Below are 26,634 nucleotides of genomic sequence, written 5' to 3'. Positions count from 1 at the left end.
GAATGTGTCGCAATAATTTCGTGTTCGCCCTTTAGAACCTGGTTTCCGGAATATCCCTGGATGTGGCAAAAAACCTTCAAAATGTAATGCAGTGTAATTTGTTTTGCCAAATCATGAAATTTGACATGTCGCAAAACGGGTTTTAGAATGTGTCGAAAATTGTCCTCCTTCCTGGTAGAAACTGGTTCCCGGAGTACCCCAGGATGTGGTCAATTCGACCAGAGTACCTTCAAAATGTAATTCAGTGTAATTTGTTTTGCAAAATAATGAAATTTGACATGTCGCAAGATAAGTTTTAGAATGGGACGAAAATTGTCCTCCTTTCCGGTGGAACCAGGTTCCGAGATCATCCCGGGATGTGGCCAAAAAACTTTCAGAATTACAGCGCACATAGTGATCAAATGTCCGAAATACTCAAAATTACTGAATTAACTTTTGTTTTTAAAGCAAAAACAAATCTGACAACCGTATTCTCAAGGGTTATATGGTTCCGGTAACGAAATGTTGCCATTCCGGAACATCCGTGGGTGTCCGGGGAACAAATCGGATGAATTAATCGAGGTTGTTTATCAAATGCGTGAGATCTTAAAAAACGTATGCATGCTAATCGTTGTCAATCCGTCCGGGATTGGTCAAATGGCATCGATTTGAATTTCCATCGTACCATTATATTAACTAAAAAAACTACACGATCACTTGCTCATATAATTTTTTTTTTTCGTGCTATAACATACGTTTTTTGTTTAAATTTCCGAAGGTTAAAACTTCAACTTGAACATACATCGAGGTTTTGGCACAATTGATTCACGAAAAATGACTTTTTTTAAATTCTCTAAAACTCGTGCACTGAGTGCACTAGCGCGACCTCCGGAAGGTTAGCTTGAGCTTGAGTTTGTGCGACCACCCCTAGTTACTAACAAAAGGAAAAGAACAAAGTAGCCGCGAAAAATTTAACCGAAGCTCGTAAACAAACCGAAGTTACAACAGGAAACTATTTTGAAGAGAATATGAAATAATTTTGAGCGGTCTAAAATAAGCAAAAAATCAGCTTCTTTTTTCCGCTTCCCTGTTAACATTCAACCACAGATCCCATTGGATCTTCTCTAATCTCGCTTCTGTTCGAAACGACACTGAGTTGGGGTCCAACCCCAGCCGCTGTTGGAATTTATGAACTGACAGCGATTGGTCCCAAAACCAGACCAGTCCTGAGTTCAAGCAAAAGCGACATAATGTGGCTCGTACTCCGGTTGGCACCATGGGGAGGTAAGGATTAGGAGTTTTGTATCAGAGATGATGTGGCCTCATGTTGCACAATAATCTAGCTTTGCCAACCTATTCCAGAATTAATGACGGTCACAAATATTGATATCTGAGCTGCCCCAAATTATATGGTGGACATTTGCAACATCGCCGATTATGAGGGCAAACCCATTTCTGCTATAGTATGATACAACCCTTTTGAAATCATCAGAAGGTGATGGTTCGTTTTTGCGAAAAATATGCCGAACAATAGAAGTATTTCTTGTTTATGTTATAAACAGTCGTATTGACTGTGACAGCACAGTTGTGAGGTCGGATAAAAGACATGCGTGAATAGAACTATACAGTTCGAATAAAACCAGCAAATTTACATTTACTTGAGTGCAACAAATGTGCAACATTACCTGTAACACAACTTTATATGTTATTTGAAATTTACATGATTTTCACTTAGATAACACATAATTTTACATGTACTATTAAATGACATGTAATTGAAATCGTTTTGTAGTGGAAATTGCTGTGTCACATGGATAAGATTTAATCCTCTGCAGTGATTTTAACTGAGATATGCTGTAGCTTTGTGTTATGTGATGTGACTTTTATTTGTGTTAATTTGAATGGAAAATTAGATTAGATTAAGTTTTACGTCAATATTTATTAAATTAATTTACTAATTGCGTTGTAATTAATATTCATGAATTTTTACTATGTATTTTCAAGTATACATGCACGAGGCATTTCACGTGGATTTATCATGCTATTTTTATTTAATGCAGTTCAATAGTAATCAGGGGCTTAAGACGGCTCTGGCATTACCCATAGACCCTTTTGTTCCTTCTTCGATTTAAATTTTCGTTAAAAAGTATATTAATGGCAAAATAATCGCTACTAATTGGAGTAAACCATATCTTTTTTGCTTCAATGATTTTGTTATCGAGCAGTCACTAAACATGTTTCATATAATTATAGATACTCCGTTTTGCGGTACCTAGGCTTCGTTTCAATCAACTTTTGCCCAGAAACCATGATAACAAATTGAGTTTGCATATGTGTTGACTACTTTTTTCCCATGCAATCCTACAACCAATAAATTGTGAGCATTGTCGCGGCAATTAAAATCAATGCTGTTAGCTCGGATTTTGCCCTGTTTAATTACGCTCCAATGAATAAATTTCAATGACAGATCAGTAAGCACATATACCATCGACGTCGGTTTGCAATTTCAAATGAATGAAAACAACAAACAAATCGTAATCGCAACCGGTGTTCTAGTTTAAAGGGGACTGTTAATGAATAACATGAAAGAATCCTCTCAATTCAAAATAACTCTCTATTATGTGTAGGATCGAATTTCACCACCCCCACACACACACCCGATTATAATGAAGGCTAATATGTGGTGTACGTGATTGATAAACATTGCAGGTTAACAACCGAAAACAACAGGAACAGCACTCGGGAACGATGTGACACCAACAAGGGGGTTATCGCAAATGTAGGCACTTACTAAATAACAACAATTACAATTATGCAAATGGCCATCACATAGATTCTAGCGGAACACAAAAAAAAAATAAAACGAAACACTGAACGCAAACGTAACACACACACTGATGGGGGGAATTATGATGGATCTGTCGGGGAAAATGTACACAGCTCTATTGGCCTGGAAGCGATATCGCACCGGATGGAGTGAATATTGGCAGAAACAACAACGTAACAAAAAAACAGCTAGAAAAAGAAAACAAATGGTTGCTTTGAAGAATGGGCTTCGAACCTGTTACTTGTTTGGTTGTTGGTCTAATGACGTGGGTGCTTTTAAATATACCTTTGGCAGCTCCTCCGCCGGTGGCGGTATGTCCGGAACCGGTACGTTTCGAGTTGTCAGTACAGGTGGCGTAATCTTCGGTGGTGCTTCCTTCGGAACCGGCACCACCATCGCCGAGTAGATCCCTATCATCAAACCCCTTTAGTTTGGCTTGTTCGAAGCGAGCCGCTTGCTGCAGTCGGTTCGGACATACACCCCCCGCCGCCGCCGCCGGTAGCACAGGATTGATGGGCGTTGGACCGCAAGGCCTAACTAGATCCGGTGGGTGGGACATTAGTGGTGTTGCTGGAGCACTGATCGGCGATTGGTCCTTTAGGGTAGGCACGATTCGTTCGTTGCTGTCAGGAGAGCTGATAATTTAATAGGGAAATGTTAGTCTACTTTGGTCACATATTTCAGAACGTGCTTTATAAAGTCTTATGTTATTAGTTATTATTGAAAGTGTATCAGGAAAATTGTTGTCGGTATTCGAACGCTCGAACAATGTTTAGCCGAAGGTATTTTCTATATAGTTTCAACTTTATAACTCCATTTAGAGCCAGAAACTTACCTATGAATAAGCGGTTCGATCTTGGAAAGCTTCTTCTGCTCGCTGGCACGTCGTTTCGAAGGCGACAGTGGTCTCGACGGGCGTCTCAGGGTGGCAGACTTTTGTTGCATTTGTCGCTGCTGTTGTAGCTCACGTTCCTCCCGTTCCATACTGAGAGATGGGATGATGGCGATGGAGGGCGTCGGTTTCACGATGCCAGTCATCAGCGTCGTCGTCGTCGATGGCGGCATCACGTTCACGTGGCTGCACGGTGAAGTTGCGGTCGGTGGTAGCTGTGATGCCACTGCTGTCGAGATGCACGTTGTCGCTGTGGTTGGAATACTTTGCAGCGAAACCACGGTGACTGGTAGGGGCGGGAGAGGCTGTGGGAAATTGAAATTGCTGGCGTTAAATAGTTGCAGCTTAAATTTCTATAGATCAAACAAGAAATTAGCTATCAGAACTCGCTTTCGTTCTTTCAAGTCAATTTTTCTCTACATAGAAGACTATATAAATGAATATGGGATGCCAAGCTGCTGGCTGATAACTCGAAGGGAAACCTTTACGGACCGTGTTCTCTAAAGTCTTCCACGAGAAGATGCTGTACCAAGTAGTCTTCCCTGCAATGACATCGTCATACAATTATCTCGAACCATCTTCAACATAATTTTATCGATACGAAGTTTCCACCCTCAAAAAGGCATCGTACGAGCCCAAGGCAGAAGCGATTAGTTGAAAGCAAAAGTATTTAATTCCCATCTCCGTTTTTCGTAATCAATTTCCTGCCGTTTGGAGTACGGTTTTGTGGTATTCAGGAAACTCTTATATTCCACTGCCACTGGTAGTATTGTAGAAACAAGCATAGGGTGGATGTACCAATAGTCGCATGCTTAAGGAAAATTTTTGATAAAAAATCGATTAATAGACCTATGGGCAATGTTAATACATTAAACGAAAGCTTTCAGTCCCTACTTCATAGGAAAAATATAAAGATGGCTTAATAACCAATTTATGTATTCAAAACCGCTTGTACCACTATAGGAACACATGTACCAATAGTGGTGCAATCGCTAATTTCGGTTCCTATTGTTGCAAATCCCATTGCTTTCTTATGGGACTTGCAACTATAGGTACACTACATCAACTATAGGTGCAAGGGAGCTCAAAATTCTAAGAAAATCATTTTTTTCAATAGTTATTTGAGCAAATTTCAAGGATAACAGTTTTATTGTCGCATAATTTTAGTGCGATGAATCGATAAAAAATATTTGTTGATGATTGGTACCTTAGTTAGGCGTATAACCCACTACTGCAACTATTGGTACACCTCAACTATAGGAGCACCCACCCTAATATTGTTAAGTTTTTGAAATTATTTATGACGCACCTATGCGTTGCATGTAATCTAGTATACAAATTTTATCATTTTTTTTAAATTTTTTATTGTAACGACATTTAATTAGCAAGGGACTGGAAAGTGTTAAATATTTTTTCAATAAAAAAGTCATAGTCAAGGAAGAGCAACGAGTTGAAGGAAGAAAGTTTAGAAAAGCGTGGAATATGATAGGGTTACATGAGCAAGCTTAGAGTATTGTATTAGTCACGAAATTAGACTTCAGTTAATGATAATCGTTGAACAGGTAGGCATCCCACTCAACGTGGGTTTTTCTCTTGGAGCCCCACCCAGCGAACTTCAGCCAGTGCAGATCGGAAAATCCGCCAGCCAGCCAATCACCGCCTATCAGCAATTATGCGCCGATCCAACGTCTGCCAAATTCACCATCCTGTGACGTTAAGACGGAACCTCGCCCGGTAGCATACCGTCGGGCGTATACGGCGGAGAACAGTCCGACAAATTATCATGCGCATTGCCACCGAACTAGCACATTTGTCGTCCAGGTAAATCGTCAACTGCTAGGCAGAAGTGGGCGATGCTCGTGCGTGAAGTCACTTAGCGAGCATTAAGTACGACTGAGATTGCATTGTCAACAAGGGAAGAATGCGACCGTCATCAAACGGCTTCTTATATAGTCAGTGTTGTGCAGGTTTAGACTAGAAGTTATGGGAGACAGAACAATATTGTATCTAGATCAGGCCCGTAGCCAGGATTTTGTTTCGGGAGGGGCTTACAAATTATTGCGTAAATGTATTAATTCTGATGATTTGAGATAGTCACTGGAAACTGAAAATAATTATGAAAAGTTCTTAGTGAAAACAGTTCCAAAACTAAGACAATACACTGATAATATAAATTCGTAAATATAATGAAATCGATCATGTAATGCACGAATTCATTCGTTGTTTTCTGCAACGAAGTATTTTCGTGCATTGTAAATAATAGGTTACGTTCATTTCATCAACAAGAATGGCCGCTTGCTGAACGAAAGCTTTCGTAAATTTTACACATTTAATGTACGAATGGTATCTTTGGTAACGACATTATTTTTCATGAATGAAAATAAATGTTTTGTTTATTTTAATAAACGTTTGTGTTTATTACGAACGATTTTATTTGTAGCACGAATTTATTTCGTTTATTTTAGAAAAGTTTGCGTATTGCCTGTTGCTGTTTTCAGTCGATATTTTGGGATCGATGTTTGACAACATCGACATATTTTAATTTAAAAAAAAATCGTTGTGGCCAAATCGATTTTAGTGTGGTACGAAGAAATGGCTGCTTGATGAACAAAAGTTTTCGTAAATTTTACTTATTTAGTTTACATTGCACGAATGTTATCGTTAATAACAGCATTATTCTTCATGAATGAAACGAAATGTTTCGTGTATTTTAATAAACGTTTATGTATATTACGAACGATTTCATTGCTCACAGTAATTTATTTCGTTCATCTTAAGAAAGTTTTGCGTATTTATTAGCATATTATTTTTTCAATCGATAAGTTAAGATCGATGTTTAACAACAACGATTTTGTTAACTAACTAAAAAGATCGATCTGGCAAAATCGATTTTATTTCAACCTGCTCACCTCTATTGGGGACTAGAAAGATTGTGGTGTGAAGTAATGGCCGCTTGATGAACAAAAGTACTCGTAAATTTTACATATTTAGTGTACATTGCAGTAATATTATCGTTGATAACGACGTTATTTTTCGTGAATGAAACGAAATGATTCGTTTATTTCCATAAATGTTTATGTATATGATAAGCGATTTTGTTGGTCGCATGATTTTATTTCGCTTATCTTAAAAAGTTTTCGTATTTATTGGCCTCTTATTGCTTTCAGTCGATCTTTTAGGATCGATGTTTGATAACATCGATTTCTTTTAATTTATAAAAATCGATTTTCTTGTGGTACGAAGAAAAGGCTGCTTGATGAACGAAAGTTTTCGTAAATTTTACTTATTTGGTGTACAGTGCACGAATGTTATCGTTGATAACAACATCATTTTTCGTGAATGAAACGAAATATTTCGTTTATTTTAATAAACGTTTATGTATATTACGAACGATGTGGTTGGTCGCACGAACTCTTTTCGTTCATCTTAGAAAAGTTTTAGTATTTATTATCCTCTTATTTTTTCATTCGATCTTTTGGGATCGATGTTTGCCAACACCGATTTTTTAATAAATGACACAGATCGATTTTATTGTGGTATGAAGAAATGGCCGCTTGATGAACGAAAGCTATCGTAAATTTTACTAATTTAGTGTACATTGCACGAATGTCGTCGTTGAAAACGTCATTATTTTTCGTGAATGAAACGAAATGATTTGTTTATTTTAATAAACATTTGTGTATATTACGAACAATCTCGTTGGTCGCACGAATTGTTTTCGTTCATCTAAGAGAATTTTTCGTATTTAATAGCATATTATTTTGACATTGCTCCCGCAGAGAAAAACTAACTTATTCATTCAAAACCAACGAGCAGTTCACGATGGCTCAACTGAATCCGTACTGCTCCGGATTCTGAATCAAATGGAAGTGAAAGAAGTTTAGGAAATCTTCCTGATCGGATCCAGAAAAAAAAATCGGGAGGGGTTCAAAATTTCGATTTTGAAATAAACATTGTAAAATACGTAACACGTGGAACCCACATTTAATAAAAATCAGCATTGGTCGTTAAATTTGGTTTGAAAAGATTTTGAATTTGAATCTAATATAAAATTCAAACTAATTTAAAATTTCTCCACAAGTTGAAAATTTTCGGGAGGGAGCCGGACCCCCAGGACCCTCTGCCTGGATCAACCACTGAGTTACATAAATGAATATTAAAGAGTTCAAAGTATTTAGAGGTGCTTGAAAATGCAACATATTCTAGACTACACGTTTACAAGGTGTAGAAGGCGGTAAATTGGAATGAGTAGAAAAATATCTAAAAAAAACCCGTCTCACGAAACATTGCACGCATTTGATATTCAAATCATGTTTCGCCGTGATGGAGGACGAAAGCAACGCAACGGCTAGGTTATCTCCATGTATAGGAATATATCAGTGTAAAAGTTTACCGTTGCAAAGAATGTCCGAACAAAGTGAATTTCGACTTTTGCATTAAATCTTTCAATCAGGAAGGCGATTTGTAGATGCGGAAAATAGGTTCAAATCCTATTTTCATGACAGGGCTCTTGCTACTATGACTAGTTCTGTGACTTCACCTGCAGTCTGTGTTAACTAAACTTTATGAAATTTTCAATTTAAATGATACTGATAATGTAACCACAAAAATCCTGAAAAAACACATGTTTTTTTTCCTTTGATTCTCGAGGGGAATGAGTTGAAGACTATCTTCGACAACATTATCAAACATCTGAGAACAACTATTCATTTATCTGTTTAAATAGAATTTTTAACATATCCTAATTTTATTATGAAATTGATACTTTTCATATCATTGGATTTACGAATTAAAAATATCGCAGACTGATTTTTCTAATTAGGAAGAAATTTTTACATTCCTGAAACTATGGCAAAAGTCAAAATGTAAAGTGCGTGCAAAAAACTACCGATTCCACTACAAAACAAGAATAGGAACCATAGTTCTATTGACTTTCAGCAATCTTACAAAACCGTTGGGACTTGAGAAGATTACCTAGATTAACAAATATTATATGTGAACATTTGAAGGTTTTATTTCGGAATTTATGGATTTCTGGACAATGCAAAATATATATTTCAATGATTTAATTTACTAATGGAAACTACCCAGAATTTAATCTACTGAGGGAAACTGCTCAGAAATTGTTTACTAATCGGAAGAAAATTACTTAGCAGTGATAACTCAAAGCTTCTAATTTACGTAAAGTTTGTTAAATGCAACATTGATGACACCAACAAAATAACTAGACACTATAAATATGGGTGAGCTTAATAATTTCAGCATCACTTGCTTCCGACCCATTGAAGATCGCACTTACTTCTCCTTTGCCAAAGAGGCTTTTGCAGAGTTGTCTATTTTTTAATTACAGCAAATTATCCATTTCCTGTGAAACTTTTTCAAAAAATTTGTCAATTCGTTGTACAAATATGTTGACACTAATCTGCCTAGTAATTGGTTTGTTTTCGAATAAAAACAATTAACTCTTGAGTTTTTTGCAATCATCATCAAGATTAGAAGAGATGTATGACTTCTTGACGAAAGTTGTAATGTTTGTCTGATTACAGGTTTGTTTTACCACTATTTGGGAAATAGTTTCAATTAAATTTGTTGCACCTAACGCATCACAGTTGTACGGGTAACGAGGACACAAATGCTGTATTCAAACCAAAATGAGAAGATCAGAGTACAATTCCGAAAGCACTCGTGCTGGGTGGAGGGACGATAAAAGAGGTGCTCTTAAGTCGATTTCGATTGGTTGATTCATTTTTTCTATCTTTTCTCTCCGATTTAAGATTATCTCTTAGATTTTATTCTATGACGAATAAGAACAGAACGAAAGACAGACACATACTGAAGACATTAAATCGAAACATTTATCCCAACTTATTGGCTTATAGATTCAACCATTCACAACATTTTAGTCGCTCTTCATGATTGTCTATGGATGTCTGTTCGCTGTATTATCACGTAATTTTCAAACTTACATGGATATTAATTGGAAACCATAGAAAACGACTAAAATGCTGCTGCTGGTTGCAAAATTAAGTGTACCGGGATCTTAGCTTAAGAGCAAAAATTGAAAGTAAACGTTATCTATCAATTCTCTGATTGATTGACTAATTGACTAATATATGATGAAAACCGAAATTATGACCTTTAGTTCTATTGCTACTATGTAGGTTTCTTAATATTAGCAAAGTTAATAAAACACGAGTTTATTATCTTTTGCGTGTTGCTACTTTTTGACCTGTTCTGTCAATTGAATTTTTCTTTTATACGTTTGTTAAAGATATCACTGTTTTGCGGATTATCAGTGTATTAGTACGGACCGAATTCCTCGTAACAATGGAATGAAGTGTCAGGTGGGGTTGTTTAATTTATCTCGCTATTGTACATTTCCGTGTCACATCGTAGTAGCTGCCTTTATGTTGTCAAATGTCTGATTTCTTCCTTGCTTCTTGTCCTTACTAGTGTGAAGTTCCTCAATGATGGCACTGGTTGTAGATTTTGAGGTACTTGACGCAGCTTTTGCCGTTGTCGATATTACCTGAGCAGCTGGCACAATTTTTGCAATTGTTTATATTCAGCGATTTTTAAGCAGGGTAGACCGCCACGTGGCATGTATTAATTTGACCTTTATGTGTACAAAGAATGCCTGACATGGTAGAACTCGATAAAAGCGGCTTCTGAAAGTCTAACCCCCATTTACACCTTCAGGAAATGTTCCACATTATGAATGCTCGGTCCTATGCGAGTCAACAATAATTTTATAATCACCGGCTGGAGCACCACTTCTTGCTTCTGCTACTTACTCATCTCGACAGATTACTACAGCAAGAATTATTGTAACAGTTTCTTTTGTTCTTCAGACAAGGCACACCGTATAAAACAAACAATTTTTGTCGTTCGCATCGCACTGGCTCGAGCAAAAGTTTAAAGCACAATTAATTTCCTGACTATTGTGTTTAATGGTTGGAAATAGTCTTCTTTAACTTTTTCTCAATAATTTGTAGAAATTTTGTTAAAAGTCGCCGAAAAACTCGTTTTTTTAAATTTATTTTTGAAAAATTGTGGGAGGGACTTTAGCCCCCTAGCGACCCCCCCCCCTCTGGCTACGTGCCTGATCTAGATCTAAGCGTCCCGGGACTAGAAAATGTATCCACAGTAATATAGCAACATCCCCGCAGTGTCTCTCTATCTCCCTGAAGGTTGAACACCATCTCGATTAAAGTGAGCGCGGTTCGTTCGTTTTTCCATTTTATTGATTGATTTTTATGCGAAAGATTTTCTCGACGAATTTATTCGGTTTAGCTATTTTTTTGGGATCCGTCGGAGGATTAGCTGAGTGAGAACGATGTTTGAGTCACTTTAACATACCCGCCTTGTGGATAGAGTCTTTGACCGCACTATCGCCATGCGTCGGCAGCCTTCCTAACGGAAGTGGCGCTTAAGTTGTCGACTGTTGTGTGCGCAAGTAATCCGTTACACTTAATTTAAGGTGGGCTTTGATCTAGTAGACCATCGAAAAATCTAACCCGCCCCCTGGCCAATATCTTCAAACACAACTTTTTTGGTAGAACCCGTAAGCCCATTCAGAACCCTAGACAAATTCACAAAGATCACATGAAAATGACTCAGCGCGCTAAATAGTTGGCATGTGATAATTGAGTTTGCAGTGGCCGGTCAAAGCCCTGGTCAGCATGCCACAGTGGAGTTTAGAAAAATATAGGAAATTTTTCGAAATCACACGGCACGGTTGTTCTAGAAACGTCTTTGTTTGGCGACACGTTTGTAGATTTCTAAAATAATTACAGTACTCGGACGAACCCCAGAACCGTATTTTTTCCCTTATCCAACTTGTCGAAATTGGCAGGGCGGGCTCAGGACCAACGATGTCAATCGCTGAACCTGCCCTGGCCAATTTGTCCGCCCCTTTCGAGCAATTCCAGAATATCTGTGCCGCAGATACGGTAGAAAGTGTTGACAATGCTTAGTTCTTCGATTTAGGTTCAGCACGCGATCATTAGTTTGGACCGTGATTTGTCTGAGCTAAGGGTCTTGATTGCAGCCTGACTATCGGGGCAGAAGTTATTAACTTTTCCGAACAGGCTTTGTTGAAGGGCCGATTGTACTTCGCACATAATTGCGAAGATTTCTGATTCGAATATAATGCAGTATCTACCTAGTGAATGTGATTGTTCCAATCTCATTTCACGACAGTAGACACCAGCACCAGCACGTTTCTTAACCAAAAAACCGTCAGTGTAACAAATCCTACACTTGCGTTTGTTGTTGTCTCTCCATATAGCCAGACAACCACTCCTCTCGAGAGGGAATGTCCTGTACGGAAACCTACATGTGAGTGTATTATCGCTGGGAGCAAGAATACCTCATGTAACCATTTGTGAGCATAATTGTGTATGACTGGCCGAAAGATCAACATGGTTACTGTTCCAAAGCCCAGTAACCTGCAGTTTGTATGCACATGATAGTGCTTCCTGTTTGAGGTGTATGTGTAATGGTTTAATATTTGGAAGTGCCTCAAGAGCAGCAGTCGGAGTTGTGGTGAAAGCACCAGTCAACGCCATGAGCGCCATTCTTTGCATATGGGTTAGCTTTGACTGGACTGTCATCACCTCTCCCCTCTGCCACCACACAAGGCAGTCATATGACAGTATTGGACGTACAATTGTCGTGTAAATCCAATGGATGTATTTAGGTTTGACCTGAAAGTTCTGGACTCCTCACACTGATGCCGGTTCCAAGCTTTTCTTATATTGTTCTTCATTCTTTTAAGCTCAGCTCCAAGGGGTTCCATTTGTCGATGGACTAGCTTCTTCGTAGGATGCTACTATGAACGGGTTTGTCGTATGCACGATGCTATCTAAGTTGACTAATTGTTGAAAAATATTCCTGATATGATAGTCACACTTGCTCGGAGCCAGTGATGCCACATGTTTTTTAAATGCCTGTAGAAGAATAATTAAAATGTCTGTAAAAGTCTGTAGATGGTTGTGTAAATCCTAGTTACACTAGAATATTACTTTACAAATAGATTGAAAATAGAATTCTATTAAGAAGGAATCACTCGTATTCGAATACAGTTATTCTAGTGCAATTTTGCTAAACACTGCTACTCTTTGAAAAATCTATGGATCTCTGGTTACGTCTTTAGGAGGCTATCAAAAGTCTGTAAAATACAGACATGTCTGTAAATCTGGCATCGCTGCTCGGAGCTCGCCATCCGGTCATCGTTGAATACTCGGGCTTTTACAGCATGACGAACAGCAATAAGCACACCGCCCCCCGAAATCTTATGGCTGTTGAGGGCGTTACAGTTACAGCGGTAGACATCAAACACCTTGCAAGATAGAGTGCGGTTGTCGAGCCACGTCTTGGTCAAGGAGATGACGTCATAACAGCAGCCCGTGGTCGCGAGCAGTTAGCTGTCCGTTGATGAATTTGAGCGAGTTGGCAGTTTCTTTCGTCAATTTCACGAATACCCACTAAGACGTCCAAAAAATTGTTGCAAAACCGTTCAACACGGGTCCAACGATGGACGTTTGTTGAACGGTTATTTGGACGTTGTACAAATTGGTCCAACGAACGTCCTTTATTGGACGATTTTGAAACCAACCGTTCTTAGAGGGTAGTATCGGAACGCCTGACGATTATTTGATCAATTGTGTCTGAGGACCTAGGACTACCATAGTACTAACCGCAATGTGTCCCAGTATACGAGCACTGTCGATATTGAGTCACAATGGCGATGTAGCTTGATATAGTGGTATTACCAACTATTTGCGAAGTCCTCGACAGGGTCATTGATTGCTCGAGTTGCATCAGCGAATTGCATACTTCCTCTAAAAGATCAATAAAATCAGTTGGCGAGCACCACATGTTCTGGACATGGTTATCCCCAAAATCTTTGAACGGTATGCCTTGTGGCCATATATAAAGGTTAAGGGCTGTACAACGGCACTTTGGACGAACTCCAACTTTGAAGTATATGAAGTTCATAGTGCTGACGTCTGTGTCTGTTGAGCAAGCGGAATAACCTCTGTATCCTCGTTGCAATTTAGTTCTTCTTTGGACATTTTTCGACAGTCTCCTTGCTAACGCTATGATGAAAGCGGGAAAGATACAACCAGAGCAACGATGGGGGAAGTGGAACCATACCAATGTTGCTATTATCGACTAGCTTTTAACCGCCGTCAAGACCATTCTCGCGACGACGTTTTTGAGGTTGTCGAGAGGTACTGGAATTTGACTGAACTGGAGTAGCCGTTGAAACCTTTCTAGCGAGCCGCAAAATTTGCTGGTTATTTTTGGATAATTCGGCCTTTAGTTCAGCACAGACGACATCCGTTTTCCCAGCGAGAGAATTGAAAGCACACCCACGCGAAGAAACAGTGTCGCGAAAACGAGCAAAGTTCAACAGCTTGACATATTCATTGAACATTCAAAATGAATTTGAGTTTTCCGCGAAAATTCTCAAGAACGGCTTGTTGAGTTGTTTTCCGCATTGTAAATATTTTTGCAAAAGCCCATGCATTCGATAAAGCAGTCGTCCAATTTGACGGTCTTCGCATAGTGATCGCATGTACTTGCCATAATGCGCATCGATCTGGGAATGCAGACAATGAAATATAGATGGCGTTGCGTTCGGTGGAAAATGTTAGAGGTTAAGTGGCAGAGATCCAATCGATTAGGTCTTTCGCGGTTATTTTACAACAAAAATGCATACAGGAGACACTTTCAAACTTCGCAATATCAACGGTTAAAATAAAATTCCGAGTCGATTGATTAAATGATTAAACTTTGGTAAAAATAATTTACACTGAGTCAGTAATTTCAAAGAATGCACTGAATCAGTGCAAAGCCGTAACACTGCAATTCCTTGAGGAATTTTCGTCTTCTGCTTCAACATACTTCGTAGCCAATTCTTAGTGTATAAGATGGCAAGTACTAGCGCCACATGTTCTAATTTTCCAAAGCTCCAAAGCCTAAAAAGAAATATTTAACTAATTTTTAGTGTCGATTTTGGTTGTAGTTTTTTCCCTACAGGGGCCAACAAAATCGATGGAACTTTTATTTCTAAGGATAAACTGTGCGCACTATCAACAAATATTCACTATTTTCGTCTAATATCCATCTATCCATATAATCTAGAAATTCTAAATTATGATCGTAACACAATAAAAAGTCGAACCCTACCTGATCAGCAATGTCCTCCATATCCAGGGCATCAGTATCCAGCGAACTACGCTGCTGATGCTGAAGCAGCAAATTTTTCCTTCTGGACGACGGTGTCAGTTTACCGTTCTCGGTTATGCTAGGGTAAAAAAAAGTAAATTTCAAACAACAACAAGCAACGCGAAACAACAAGCAAAAATAATCACCTCGGCGTCATAATGGTAGTCTGCGATTCGTTCCAAATCCCATCGGAGTTGTCCCGGGTGGCTAGCGATTCCGACGAGTGAAAGGGAGAGTGTGATTTGATCGAGAGTTTTTCCTCTCTCGAAGGCGACGGAGGAGCCGTCATCATACGATCGTCCTTGGAATCCGCTTCCAGTTCTTCGAGTAAACCTTTTTCCTCTTCCAAGCTGATCGGTTCATCCAGACTGACCGAACGCTTGCGGAACGATTCCTTCCGTCGGTCCGAATCTCCCGGACTGCCAATGAAGACCCCTTCGTCTTTGATTGGTGTTTCGCTGAACTCCAGATTGGTGTCCTGCTGAACGATTGCTCCGGGTGATTTGAGATCTTCCTCACTGGCCGAAATCGGTGCTACCCCGTCGGACTTGGTCTTTTTTCGATCGAGTAGGATTTCTCCCTCGGAAAGGGTCTTCTGCAGTTTTTTCTTCTTCACTACATTTGGCGAGGGAACGGGTGACACTCGAGGTTTGAAATCAATGAAGATTTCTTCCTCTTCTTTATCATCTCGGTCGCTTTCGGAGTCACAGGTGGAGCAGCTTCCGTCGGAGGAAGACTTGGTGTCATCTTGCATGTCGATCGGTTGTATATTAGGTGGAGTGATCGGACAGGGTGGCGGTGGGTGCGAAGGTTGGGAGTAGATTGGTGGTTGGGGTTTGACGAGTGGTTGAAATTGAGGTTGCTGCTGGTGTGATTGGACCTGGGGTTGCTTCTGAGGTTGTTGGTATTGTTGAGCTTGGATCATGGGTTGAACTTTTTGAACTTGTTGGTGGGAGATTGAGTTTCGCCTGGTCAGCGTGTGGGTGTTCGGGTCTACGTAAGCATAAGAAGCTCTTCGTTGTTGGCTTTGCTTATCTTGGTGCACCGTTACATGGGCGGACATTCGTCTATTGAGACTGTTGCTGTCGAAAGAACGAATATTTTGGTTAACGTTTCCGTTGGAGATCAGCACCTCCTGGGGAGGTAGCTTGAGCTGATCCTTGAAGATGAGCTCGTGATGGTGATGCGGATGATGATCGCGACGTGGCAATGTGTGAGTATGGAATTCGTCCGGTTTGTGATGAATGCAGACTCGCCGCGGAAGGCTTTGTGTTTCGAATGCGTAGCCATTTTCGTGGCCATGATAGTGAATTGGTTCGATGTCTCTGCGAAGGACTTGGTACGGTTCGGTTGAAAGGGTATGACTCCCTCGCCGTGGAATAACGACACTGTCGTACATCTCGTACGGATAGGAACTTGTTTCGTAGGACGACCGAGACCCATCGGTTGACCGGCACGAAGTAGCACTGTCCTGCGAGTGATTCCTAGAGTGGGTCATAATGTTATCTAGCGGATAGATGTCACTGCGCGAGGTCTCCGAGTGGCTCAGCTGAGACGACGCACGCGACGGCAGTTCGAAATGTTGCATGAGCGGTGATTTTGATGGCGGTGAGGTGATGATAAATGGTGACTTGGGTGGTTCTTCGGACTGAGTTCGATGGAGTTGCTCATGTTCTGTGGGACTGCACGCGTAGTGAAAGCAGGCAGATAAAAAATAAAGGCAATCGTAAAAGTCAAATCCTAACCTAACCCGATCCGGATTTAAAGCCGGATTTTAACACTTACGTCTTGGGTTCTTCCTGCATCCCATCGATTCCGTTCTCTTGCAATCGATCTGCCGCTTCGGAAAGGCTCTTTGTCAGCTTACGTCCATTCAGGCCACCGTTCGTTTGCGCTCCTTGTGAAACCATTCTCACCTGGAAAAGAAAACAATAAGAAAAATGAGGCAACCTTTGAATGACAATCGCTGGCAAGCTAGACTACTAGTGGTGATGGTAATGGGGAGGAAGGGTTTTAATATACATATTTTCGCATATTTATGTTAGATAGACTGTCGAGCGGATGGGACGTGAGCACCATATGGCTATTTATTGCCTCAGAAGGGACCCACTTTTCACTTTTGCTGGCGGAAGAACCTAGTAAGAAGCACGTGTGTGTGGAAGTGTATTTGCATAAAAAATGAAGGAAATATTTACTTTAAATCAGAAACTGGGTGTTTAAATTTATGGATATTTTATGCCAGCTAAGCTGTTTTTCTGGAGCAACTGAGCGGCATGGAGCTTTAATCGATTTTTGATAGATATTTATTGAGTGTTGGAGGCTTGAAGGCCAAAAATGGATACTAGTATTTCGACTATGATTTATAATCTTTTTCAGTGTTCTTATCGTATAGTAGACTAATACGAACACCGAAGAAGACTCTAAGTCGAACAACTAGTACAAGTGCATTTTATTATTTTATACATAGTTGAATTAAAAGGAACACATCTGTCTTGAGTATGTTAAGTTTGACATTCAAGCGCTCTATGAAGCTATTCCACAATGGATAATGTTGTCTCGATATTTTTTCTGCTTTAAAGACATATTCGAGGATTTTAAACAAGATAAAAAATGCCACTGGCTTGGATGCTGGAAGGATGTGAAGGATCGGAGTCATCAAAATATCGGTGCATCTCTTCAGAAGTACCAAAGGGAATCCGTCGGGTTCTGGATTGAAAGAATTTAAGCCGAGAAGAAGCTCTACTAATCATCGTTTCATCGACATTGATAGCGCTCAGAGTTTAGCCTACAGCTGGAACCAGTTCGAACTGTTCATAAAAAATTTCGTCTTAACGGGTGTACAATAAAAAATGAGACTGATTTCATTTTCTTTCTGTAATTACAGTAAAGAGGGTAATTTTTTTTTTCTCCAAGATAATTGCACTCCTTACTCTCTAGAAATGGATGACATTTTTCTTTTTTGCTCGGGTGCTGTCAGTTCAATAGAAGATGGCGTCGAAACAGCAAGCACCCCGCGAGCGTGTTGTACGGTTTTACGAAACGCATGTTCATCGTAGAAAAAAGTTTGCGGTAAACACCTTTCGAGACGAAAACGTGACCGTGAGTACAGTTTACCGAATCCTGGCATCCCTAAGCGTGGAGCAGAAGGCCAGTAGCGGCCGTCTAGCGAAGATATTGACGAAAAAGAATAAAGAAGCATTGAAAAAGCGGCCATCTTTCAAAACTAGCAAACTCATATCAATTTCTCGGAAATGGTTGGGCCGATTTTCACAAACTTAGTCCCAAATGATAGCTATATTAATTATCCCTACAGATGTAAAAAATTTCGCACGGATCGCTTATATGGTTCCGGAAATATAGACTGAACCGTCCGGTCACATATGAAATCCCCATACAAGCCGGAACTCAAAATTTTTTTGAAGGGGGGGACCCCATGAAATTTCAGAAATCGAATTCGTATTTTTGATGCCATACATCTTTAAAATGCATGAAACGTCGAGATTTTATGTTATCACGGAAAAATCTTTTTTATATAAATCGACTTTTTGGGACCGATTTCGCGCCTTTTTTCAGTTCAATATTATCGTGGTTGTTTTTTCTTTTGCAAAATTTTAGAACTCGAATAATGATTTTTTTTCTTGTGTACAGTTGTTATGTCATGTATAATAATAAAATGTAATATATGCATTTGAAAGCTTTTAGTGAATATAACCAACGCAAACATTCTCCTGTTCATGATTGAGAAAGGCACAATTGCACCGCTAGGTGGATTAAAACAAGTTTTTATTGAACACCCGTTAGTACTAGTACAAGGGTACAATTGTTATGTGCTTGTCGTATTTGTGTATGTATACGCCTGAGTATTTGTGACCGCTGGGTCAGAAATGGATTCTGAACTGGCGTATACGATAGAATAGTGGGTAATCCTTTCGGTTTTCCATTTTTTGTCATTCGATTCTATTCATTCGAGAAAATCGGATTGGATAAATTAAGATACAATTAATTTACGGACGCACGTGAATCATCTATTCCCGGTCAGCATAGCATGATGAAATTCTGGCCTAATAGTAAATAAATACTATTTACTGGCATTAGGCCGAGTTAAAGTTGCATGTAACATGTGTTCTTTTCTTTTACTTCATTAGTCTATTTTTGTTGTACATCTATTAGTATCGGTCAATTTATACATTACTAGTTAAGCTCTTTGCACCTTTTTTATTCGGTATGTTATGATTCCTTTTATTATTATGTCCTAAAATAGATCCATACTATCACTCACTAACACAAATAAATGTATATTCTCCGGTATACGTACAAACGCTCGTGGCCTTCGCGATAACACAAAGCTAAAATGCAATTGCAATTATCTACACAAACCTACACCCGTGATCTCGCCGAGTAGAAGAGTAGGTTTTGACCAGAGGTGTACGCGATTTCTTAATCTGATACGCTTTTTCGCTAAAAAAATTACAATCTGTAGTATTTAACTGTCTCCATAATAATATGCCCAGCCTTGTGAATACGTCAGCATCGGTATTGTTCTGTTAGTGGTTTGCAGTCAGACCAGTACCCAGATCATCATCGGAAAAAGTTTTATAACGGTGGTTCGTGAAGCCTGTACCTGTTACAAACCAGCCAAGTGAATTTGGTGAGATCAATCTAATTTATAATTAATTATTGTTATCCATTTAGTTGAATATTATATAAATAACTCTAAACCCACATCCCATTTTGCTTCCCTACTAATCAACTCTAACATCCGTAATGCCTATGGAGATTGTGAGGATTTCCCGCATCTTCTTAAGTAGGTATTCAACTAACATTTCCTTCCCTTTGCGATCGTTAGGACACGGCCAGTAGGGCATTGCAAAAAAAATTTTTTTTTGAATTCTCAAAGGCCTCCCCTCTCATATTGTGGCAAATGTCAAAGTAAACTCAGATGCCAAATTTCACATCATTTGGACAATTCTAGACCCCCGCCCACCTCGCTTGAAATTTTTGAAATTTGTGCTATGGGAAAATGTGGAGGAAAAATGTATTCAATGCTATAACTTTTTAAGTAACAATCAGAAACTTACAATTTATACCTCTTTTTAAAAGAAATAACCCTAGTATTGGAATGGAGATATTTTCGTTTCTATGAAAATACGGGAAAGTGGGGTACTGGATAATTTTGACCCCAAAATCCCCTATTTTTTTAATTTTTCTGCTCCGTTGTGCAAACCATACATATTTGCAGTTTTTCTAACGTGAAAAAATCTCAGAAATCGAACGGAACCTTTTAGACCTTTTTCCGAATACGAAAAGTTGGGGTTATAGGGCCTTTTGTCATTTGTATTGAATTTTATCATTTTCTCGTGCATATATCTCTATTATTCTTCATTTAATTTTCATAAATTATACCTTGTTCAACGTGGAAAATCCTTAGGAATACAATTAAAATAGATTCGTTACCGGTAAAATTCAGAAACATCAAATTATCTGACATATAGTCTCGATTTCACATTTTTATCATAAAATCGTACATATTAACTCCATTTAACAACAAAATTCTTATTTAATTTACTATTTATAGTGAAAAATGCGCTTAGGAATCACATGAGAAAAGTTTCATACCTGGAAAAATAGGTGAAGTTGAGGTATTAGGACATTTAATGAAAAAAATGTGGTTTGTAGAGTTAATGTCAATTTTTTGAATTTTAACGCAAGCGAATCTATTTTTGTTGCAAAAATTTTCCACGTTCAACAAGGTACAATTTATTAAAATTGAATGAAGAATAATAGAGATATATGCACGAGGAAATGATAAAATTTAATATAAATGACAAAATGCCCTATAACCCCAACTTCTCGTATTCGGACAAAGGTCTAAAAGGTTCCGTTCGATTTCTGAGATTTTTTACATTAGAAAAACTGCAAAATATGTATGGTTTGCACAACGGAGCAGAAAAATTAAAAAAATAGGGGATTTTGGGGTTATTTTCTTTAAAAAAATATAAATTGTAATTTTCTGATTGTTACTTCAAAAGTTATAGCATTTAATATATTTTTCCTCCACATTTTCCCAAAGCTCCAATTTAAAAAATTTCAAGCGAAGTGGGCGGGGGTCTAGAATTCTCCAAATGATGTGAAATTTGGCATCTGAACTTACTTTGACATTTGTCACAATATGAGAGGGGGCCTTTGAGAATTAAAAAAAAATTTTTTTTGCGTTGCCCTAATGGCCAGGTGTGCAGTGAACTATACTATTATATAAAAAGATTTCACTGTATCAGCCACCCATGATGAGTGCAGTCGTATTTGCTATGCTATTCTATTGTATACCTAACCCCGCGATCTCGCCAACATTTGAACACCCCGGTAATCAAGTGAACGTTGTATCACCTATAAACTCAGGCATTAACCCATCGCTCGCGCGGTAATGAATCGATAACGTCCGGAAGTCTCTACCCTCGGTCTTAGCAGCCTAGACTCATGGATTCAGTTGGACCAATCAAAAAACGACGCTTATATTTACTAGCCAACTGGAGACATGACCGGGAACTTTGGTAATATAGTAGAACTGATTCTTTTCTAGCATCTGTACCATACACTAAAAGTTAAGTACCAGATTCACGGTCCGCGCGCGTTCATTCAAGAATAAACGCGAATATCCGAATGGCCACGTGATTTTAAAAAATCATGTGGCCATTCGCCACGTTAACATACAAACGTTCGAGCACTTCGCGATCATCCACGCACACCTACGCTCGCGATCTCGCAAACATGAAAACATCCCGGTGACCAAGCGAACGGTTTAGCACTTATAAATTTACATACGCGGTACCAAGAGTAAAGCTACAAACTCTCGTGTTCGCTCGATCACGAATCAGTTACGCCCGGAAGTCTTATCCTAGCAGCATAGGTCCAATTTTTTTAGGTGAACCAAACAAAAAAATGACTCTCATAACTACTAAACAACACGTTCCATAGCGACAAAAAAATCGCATTTTTATACGCGAAATCACATAAACGCGACCAGGCATTGCATTTATCACTCATATGAGTAAATGAGTCTGGATAATTTACCACTTTGACAAAAAAAACTGAATTTTTACACGAAGAGTTACTCACACAACTTCTCCGGATAAATACAACGCATTATTTCTTCGGATAAATAAAAATGCCGGATAATGAGCGAATGAGTTTATCACGGTATTCTTTTTGCGCTCTCTGCCTTGCTAGCGCTATTCCAAAACACGAAAAAACAAATCTATCGTAGTTCTTTGTAGCTTTTCTTGGAAATGAAGTGTATATTTTCGCACTTTCAGTGATTGCCACGAAAATAAAATATTATCACCTTCTCCAGTGAGAATAAAAAAAATTTTATCCGGAAAATTAGTGTGAGAATAATTATGGCGACGAAAAATTTTGCGACTCATCTTATCTCGGAAAAGTTGGACATCGGATAAGCTTCTTCTCGCGTAGGTGAGTGAGAACTGCAATGCCTGCACGCATTCAAATGCTTTAGCCCTTCACGATCATCCACGCAACATACACTCACGTTCTCGAAGACATGATAACATCTCGGTGATAAGGTGAACATCCTTGCACTTATAAATTTTCAAATGCGATCTCAAGCGCGAACCTAAAAACTCCAGCGCTCGCGCTATCATGAATCGGTTACTTCCGGAGGTCTCTTCCTCGGTACCAAAAATTTAGGTCCATACTACTAGACAACACGTTCCATGGTGACATGATCGAGAATTCTAGTGATATGGAAGAACTCACTTTCTTCTAGCATCTGAACATACAAACTCATACGCGATCGAACAAGTTAACGTACAAACGCTCGATCCCTTCGCGATGATACACGCGATCGCGCAGTCCCTACGCCCGCAAATATCTGAACCGTACAATGAATATCACATTCAGAATCACGACCCGATGCAATTGGGCTTTAGTAGTGTTTTAGTGGGCGACATTTCCCGTCTCGTCTGCAATTGTAGTGAGTGATTCTGACAGGAGCCCTGCCGAGACCCTAGTTCTACAGCTCCAGTAGGACAACTCTCTAAAAAAAATAATAATGACATCTAGCTCTAGATGGTGGAGTAAGACATTTTTCATGTCAAAAAATACGTCATTTGGTCGGTGTTAGGTCAGACCGGACTAAGTGACAATGAATTGATTTCGAGAAAAACGTGTTTAAAGTTTGAATCGCAGCATCCTTCACATTATAATTGGAAAATAATTTTTGCCATAATTCTTGTTTATTGTTTCATATTTCAAATCTGATAAAAGTTGAATGTAGCTGAAGAAATTCTTTATCCAGTGCTATCATTAACTCAATTTTTGATGTTGTGCGACTTAGCCCGGTCTGACTTAACACCGACCATTTTTCAGAAGGCCTGGTTCGAAGTAAATGGCTTCCAAAATGCTAATCGGACATTCGCTTGAAAATTAATTGTTATGATATTTAATTTTATTCATTCACTATTTAAATTTTTTCTCTATGCTAAATAATGCGGAGGGGCTCTAAGTTTAGTTTTCACACCGAATTGGCAGAATTTGAAGGTGTTTTATTTATGTAACTGTAAATGTATTATCGCATCATTGGAATCAAGCCGATATGATGATTTGTTTCTTCCAGCAAACTGACTACCGACTTTCAAAGTCACGTTTCTACAATACGCAATACCACTATTTCTAAATCTAGGTTCAATTACTTCAACCCAAAGTTGGAGCATTCCCAGTGCCGTTGAAAATCCACAATTAATCTCACTGCAATTGAAGAGACCCTTCATCACTTTGCAAAGGACTCTTCATCCTGTACTTGCAGTGTGTTTCTGCAAGGCTCATGGTGTGCCATTTAGCTGGATTATTGCTGCCCTGCGGCGGTAAACAGAAACGATCGCAAATATCTGGTTATCATTCTTACAACAGCTACGGGTTGGAACTTTTGTACAACAATGGCCATTAGCCTAATTGAAGCAGAGCAGGAGGAACGTCATCTGGTGGCTATTTAAAAGTTTCGATTTTAAAATACCCTACTTTGTTACTATCTACTGCAGAATTTTTCGGTCAAGTAGGTCAGCAGCACTGCCGAAGGCGAAAGTTGAAATTAACCTCACTCTAATTTTATGGAGCTATTAGATGTCGATGTTTCAGTTTAATGGAGTTCAACAGTGCTGGTTTTTTTTATCATTTTATTGGAAAAGTCTCTAATTAACTCTTGCTCACTGCATAAGGTGTAAATAAAAAATACGAACCAGTATGATGTATTGGATAGTCTTTTCAAGTACAAAGCTAAGTTTAAAATGATTAACTACACGGGGAACAGACGATTTGGATAACCAGAAATTATAATTGACTTCCCGTTGCGAAAATATTGATGATGACGCGTGGTACTTCAACTACCTACCGAACAACTCTCCAATGTACTTATTTACACGCCAATAAAAAAACCAGAAAAATTACGCTCGTCCCTGGCAGCTACAGCAACTGCTGCTCGAAAGTGAACAGATTATTTATCGTTAGTTGCCTATTTCAATAGATCGTGCGGAACGATATGGCAAATAACCACCGTCGTTCATTCGAACAAAAGTTCGAAAGAAGCAATCAGGTCGGATGGAAAAGTCGGAATGGTAAAAAGCAAAAAATCTTTTCCCGCTCGTTAACGTTAATGGTCAGGTATTCAAATGATTTCTGTGTTAAGATGTTTAACAATAAAATAAGAGAGGGAGAAATAAATGGTAGGGAAGCGACGGGATTGAACACAAAATGAATTGGTTTCAAATCGTTCTTTTTTCGCGGAACAAATTTGCTCGGTTGTACGAAGAAACATACATTTGCTTCTTTTCAATATATTTAAGCATAAAAGTATCAATTAAAACATTCAGTAAGTACCACAAATGCTTGATAAGCGATTTAATACAAACGCATATGATTAAATAACAGAAACCAAATTAACGAAACTCACCCTGTGAATTGTCCGGGGACTCAGCGAAAGTTTGTGCGGTGTAGCTGCTTTTTTGCCCAAATAAACCTCAGTTTGAGTGGCTTGTGTTTTCATGGCACTGCGTTTAATTTTCTCTACCACTAGAACCTCCTGCTGGGTACCAGCTGTTCCGACCGGTGGTAAAGGTGGAACCAGTAGCGACCCACCTCCAGGAGGTTGATGGTGCAACTGCTGATGCTGCTGCTGGTGTTGTGGGGTTTGCGAAGCCACCATGGGGTGATGATGCTGATGCTGATGCTGGTGTTGATGCTGACTAATGAGCTGAGTAGGATGAACCGGTTGAAGATGTTGAAGATGAAGCTGGTGGGTGTGAATGTGCTGATGAATGGAGGGTGGCTGCGGTGGGCCAACCATTTGCTGCTGTTGCAACTGCTGAGCCAGAAGTGGTTGATGGTTCGGTTGCTGCAGGATCGAATGCATGGGCGTTCCGAACTGAGTGGTTGGCTGCTGCTGGGATAGTGTTATCGTAGGCTTTTTACCACCTATCAGTCTTTCTTGGCTTCTAGCTGCCGCCAGACGGGGTCGACCACCCATGGCTTCGTCGAAGGACGTCAGAGTGTAGGATCGGGCGAAGCTGACGTGCTTGGTTCTGTGGATATAAGAGAACAGCCGAAAATCGCAATGAAAAAATGAACATAACATACAAAATTTCGTAACTCACGCCCACCCTCCCCGAATCGAACACGGTTTGGCATACCACAAACATCCATGTTTCACCGCACAAAATTCAGCGATACCTGCTGTATGTATGTGTATGAAACCTGTCGTATACCATGCATGTGTAGTTACGCTTGGTTCGGACGCATTCAACAATCCAATCGAGCCAATTGAATTAGACTTTATTTGATCGATTTTCGTATAATGAAAATTGAATTTTCATTTGCCAGCATGTTGTTGGCGTTGGATCAAACCGGTCGAGGAGTGACTGGTTGATGGTAAAGTAATATTTCAATGAAAGCAATTTCGCTAACAGCACAAGAGCGATGAAGTGGTTGTTGGTTTGCGCTTAACACTTGAACAACAAGAGTGCTTCAGTATTTCCTTTTTACAAATTGAATTGACAGCAATGCGGTTTATTTTAAACGGAAAATGGAGAGATACATTTACTTAGATTATATTAAAAGCAATTCAAGTTGGACAGTGCGGTATCATTATACCATTAGTAAAATACCAACGTCAGCAAGAAGTAGTGTAATCATTGTTGGTCTTATACATTAATTTGATGCTTTGACCAGCAAATCGATGTCGTTAGGACAGATTTTGCGTCAACGAATTCATTTGCAGTGTCAGCTCTAGATAAATCGTCTGCTCATTAATTTCCAGTGAATAATGGTCAACGTAAGAATTCTGAAAATTGCTGACAAGCAAACGATTATTCTTCACCATGGGATGGTTTAGAAGAGAAATTCGACCTCTCGTTTGAATGGTAGAATGACAGTGTGTTTCGTCAATGCACAAGTCATCGTCAATAAAATCATCTATGATAAATTTTGCTCTGTTATAATCCACACCGAAGGATGTGTCATATGGATTTTTTTATGTATCAAGATATTTTCCGAGAATAATCTATGCACTTTTTATCTGTTTAACAGAACTTTTAATCAGAACTTGGTTGGGTGTTATTTTAATTATTGCCAAAAAATATTACATTTTCAACAAAATGTGTGGGGTGCAATGACTTTACATTGGTTTTATTGATAG

General features: G+C 39.0%; 1 protein-coding gene across 7 annotated transcripts in view; it reads right to left on the bottom strand.

The window, feature by feature from the left end:
- Positions 1 to 26,634, bottom strand: part of LOC131678908 (uncharacterized) — a 543,408-nt gene that overhangs the window by 29,874 nt on the left and 486,900 nt on the right. For 5 of the 7 annotated variants that reach the window (XM_058959338.1, XM_058959339.1, XM_058959342.1 and 2 more), the window contains 6 exons: positions 24,895 to 25,522; positions 16,722 to 16,852; positions 15,083 to 16,618; positions 14,898 to 15,015; positions 3,642 to 4,003; positions 3,041 to 3,441 (listed from right to left, as the gene is read on the bottom strand). In XM_058959338.1, coding sequence (XP_058815321.1) covers positions 3,041 to 3,441; positions 3,642 to 4,003; positions 14,898 to 15,015; positions 15,083 to 16,618; positions 16,722 to 16,852; positions 24,895 to 25,522 — 3,176 coding nt within the window. The remainder of the gene's footprint in view (positions 1 to 3,040; positions 3,442 to 3,641; positions 4,004 to 14,897; positions 15,016 to 15,082; positions 16,619 to 16,721; positions 16,853 to 24,894; positions 25,523 to 26,634) is intronic. The other 2 variants (XM_058959340.1, XM_058959344.1) reach the window with 2 other exon arrangements.

The sequence above is a fragment of the Topomyia yanbarensis genome, chromosome 2, assembly GCF_030247195.1.
Source record: "Topomyia yanbarensis strain Yona2022 chromosome 2, ASM3024719v1, whole genome shotgun sequence".
Taxonomy (NCBI): Eukaryota; Metazoa; Arthropoda; class Insecta; order Diptera; family Culicidae; genus Topomyia; species Topomyia yanbarensis.
The sequence above is the reverse complement of the archived record's forward strand: the minus strand, read 5'-3'. Positions and strand labels throughout refer to the sequence as shown.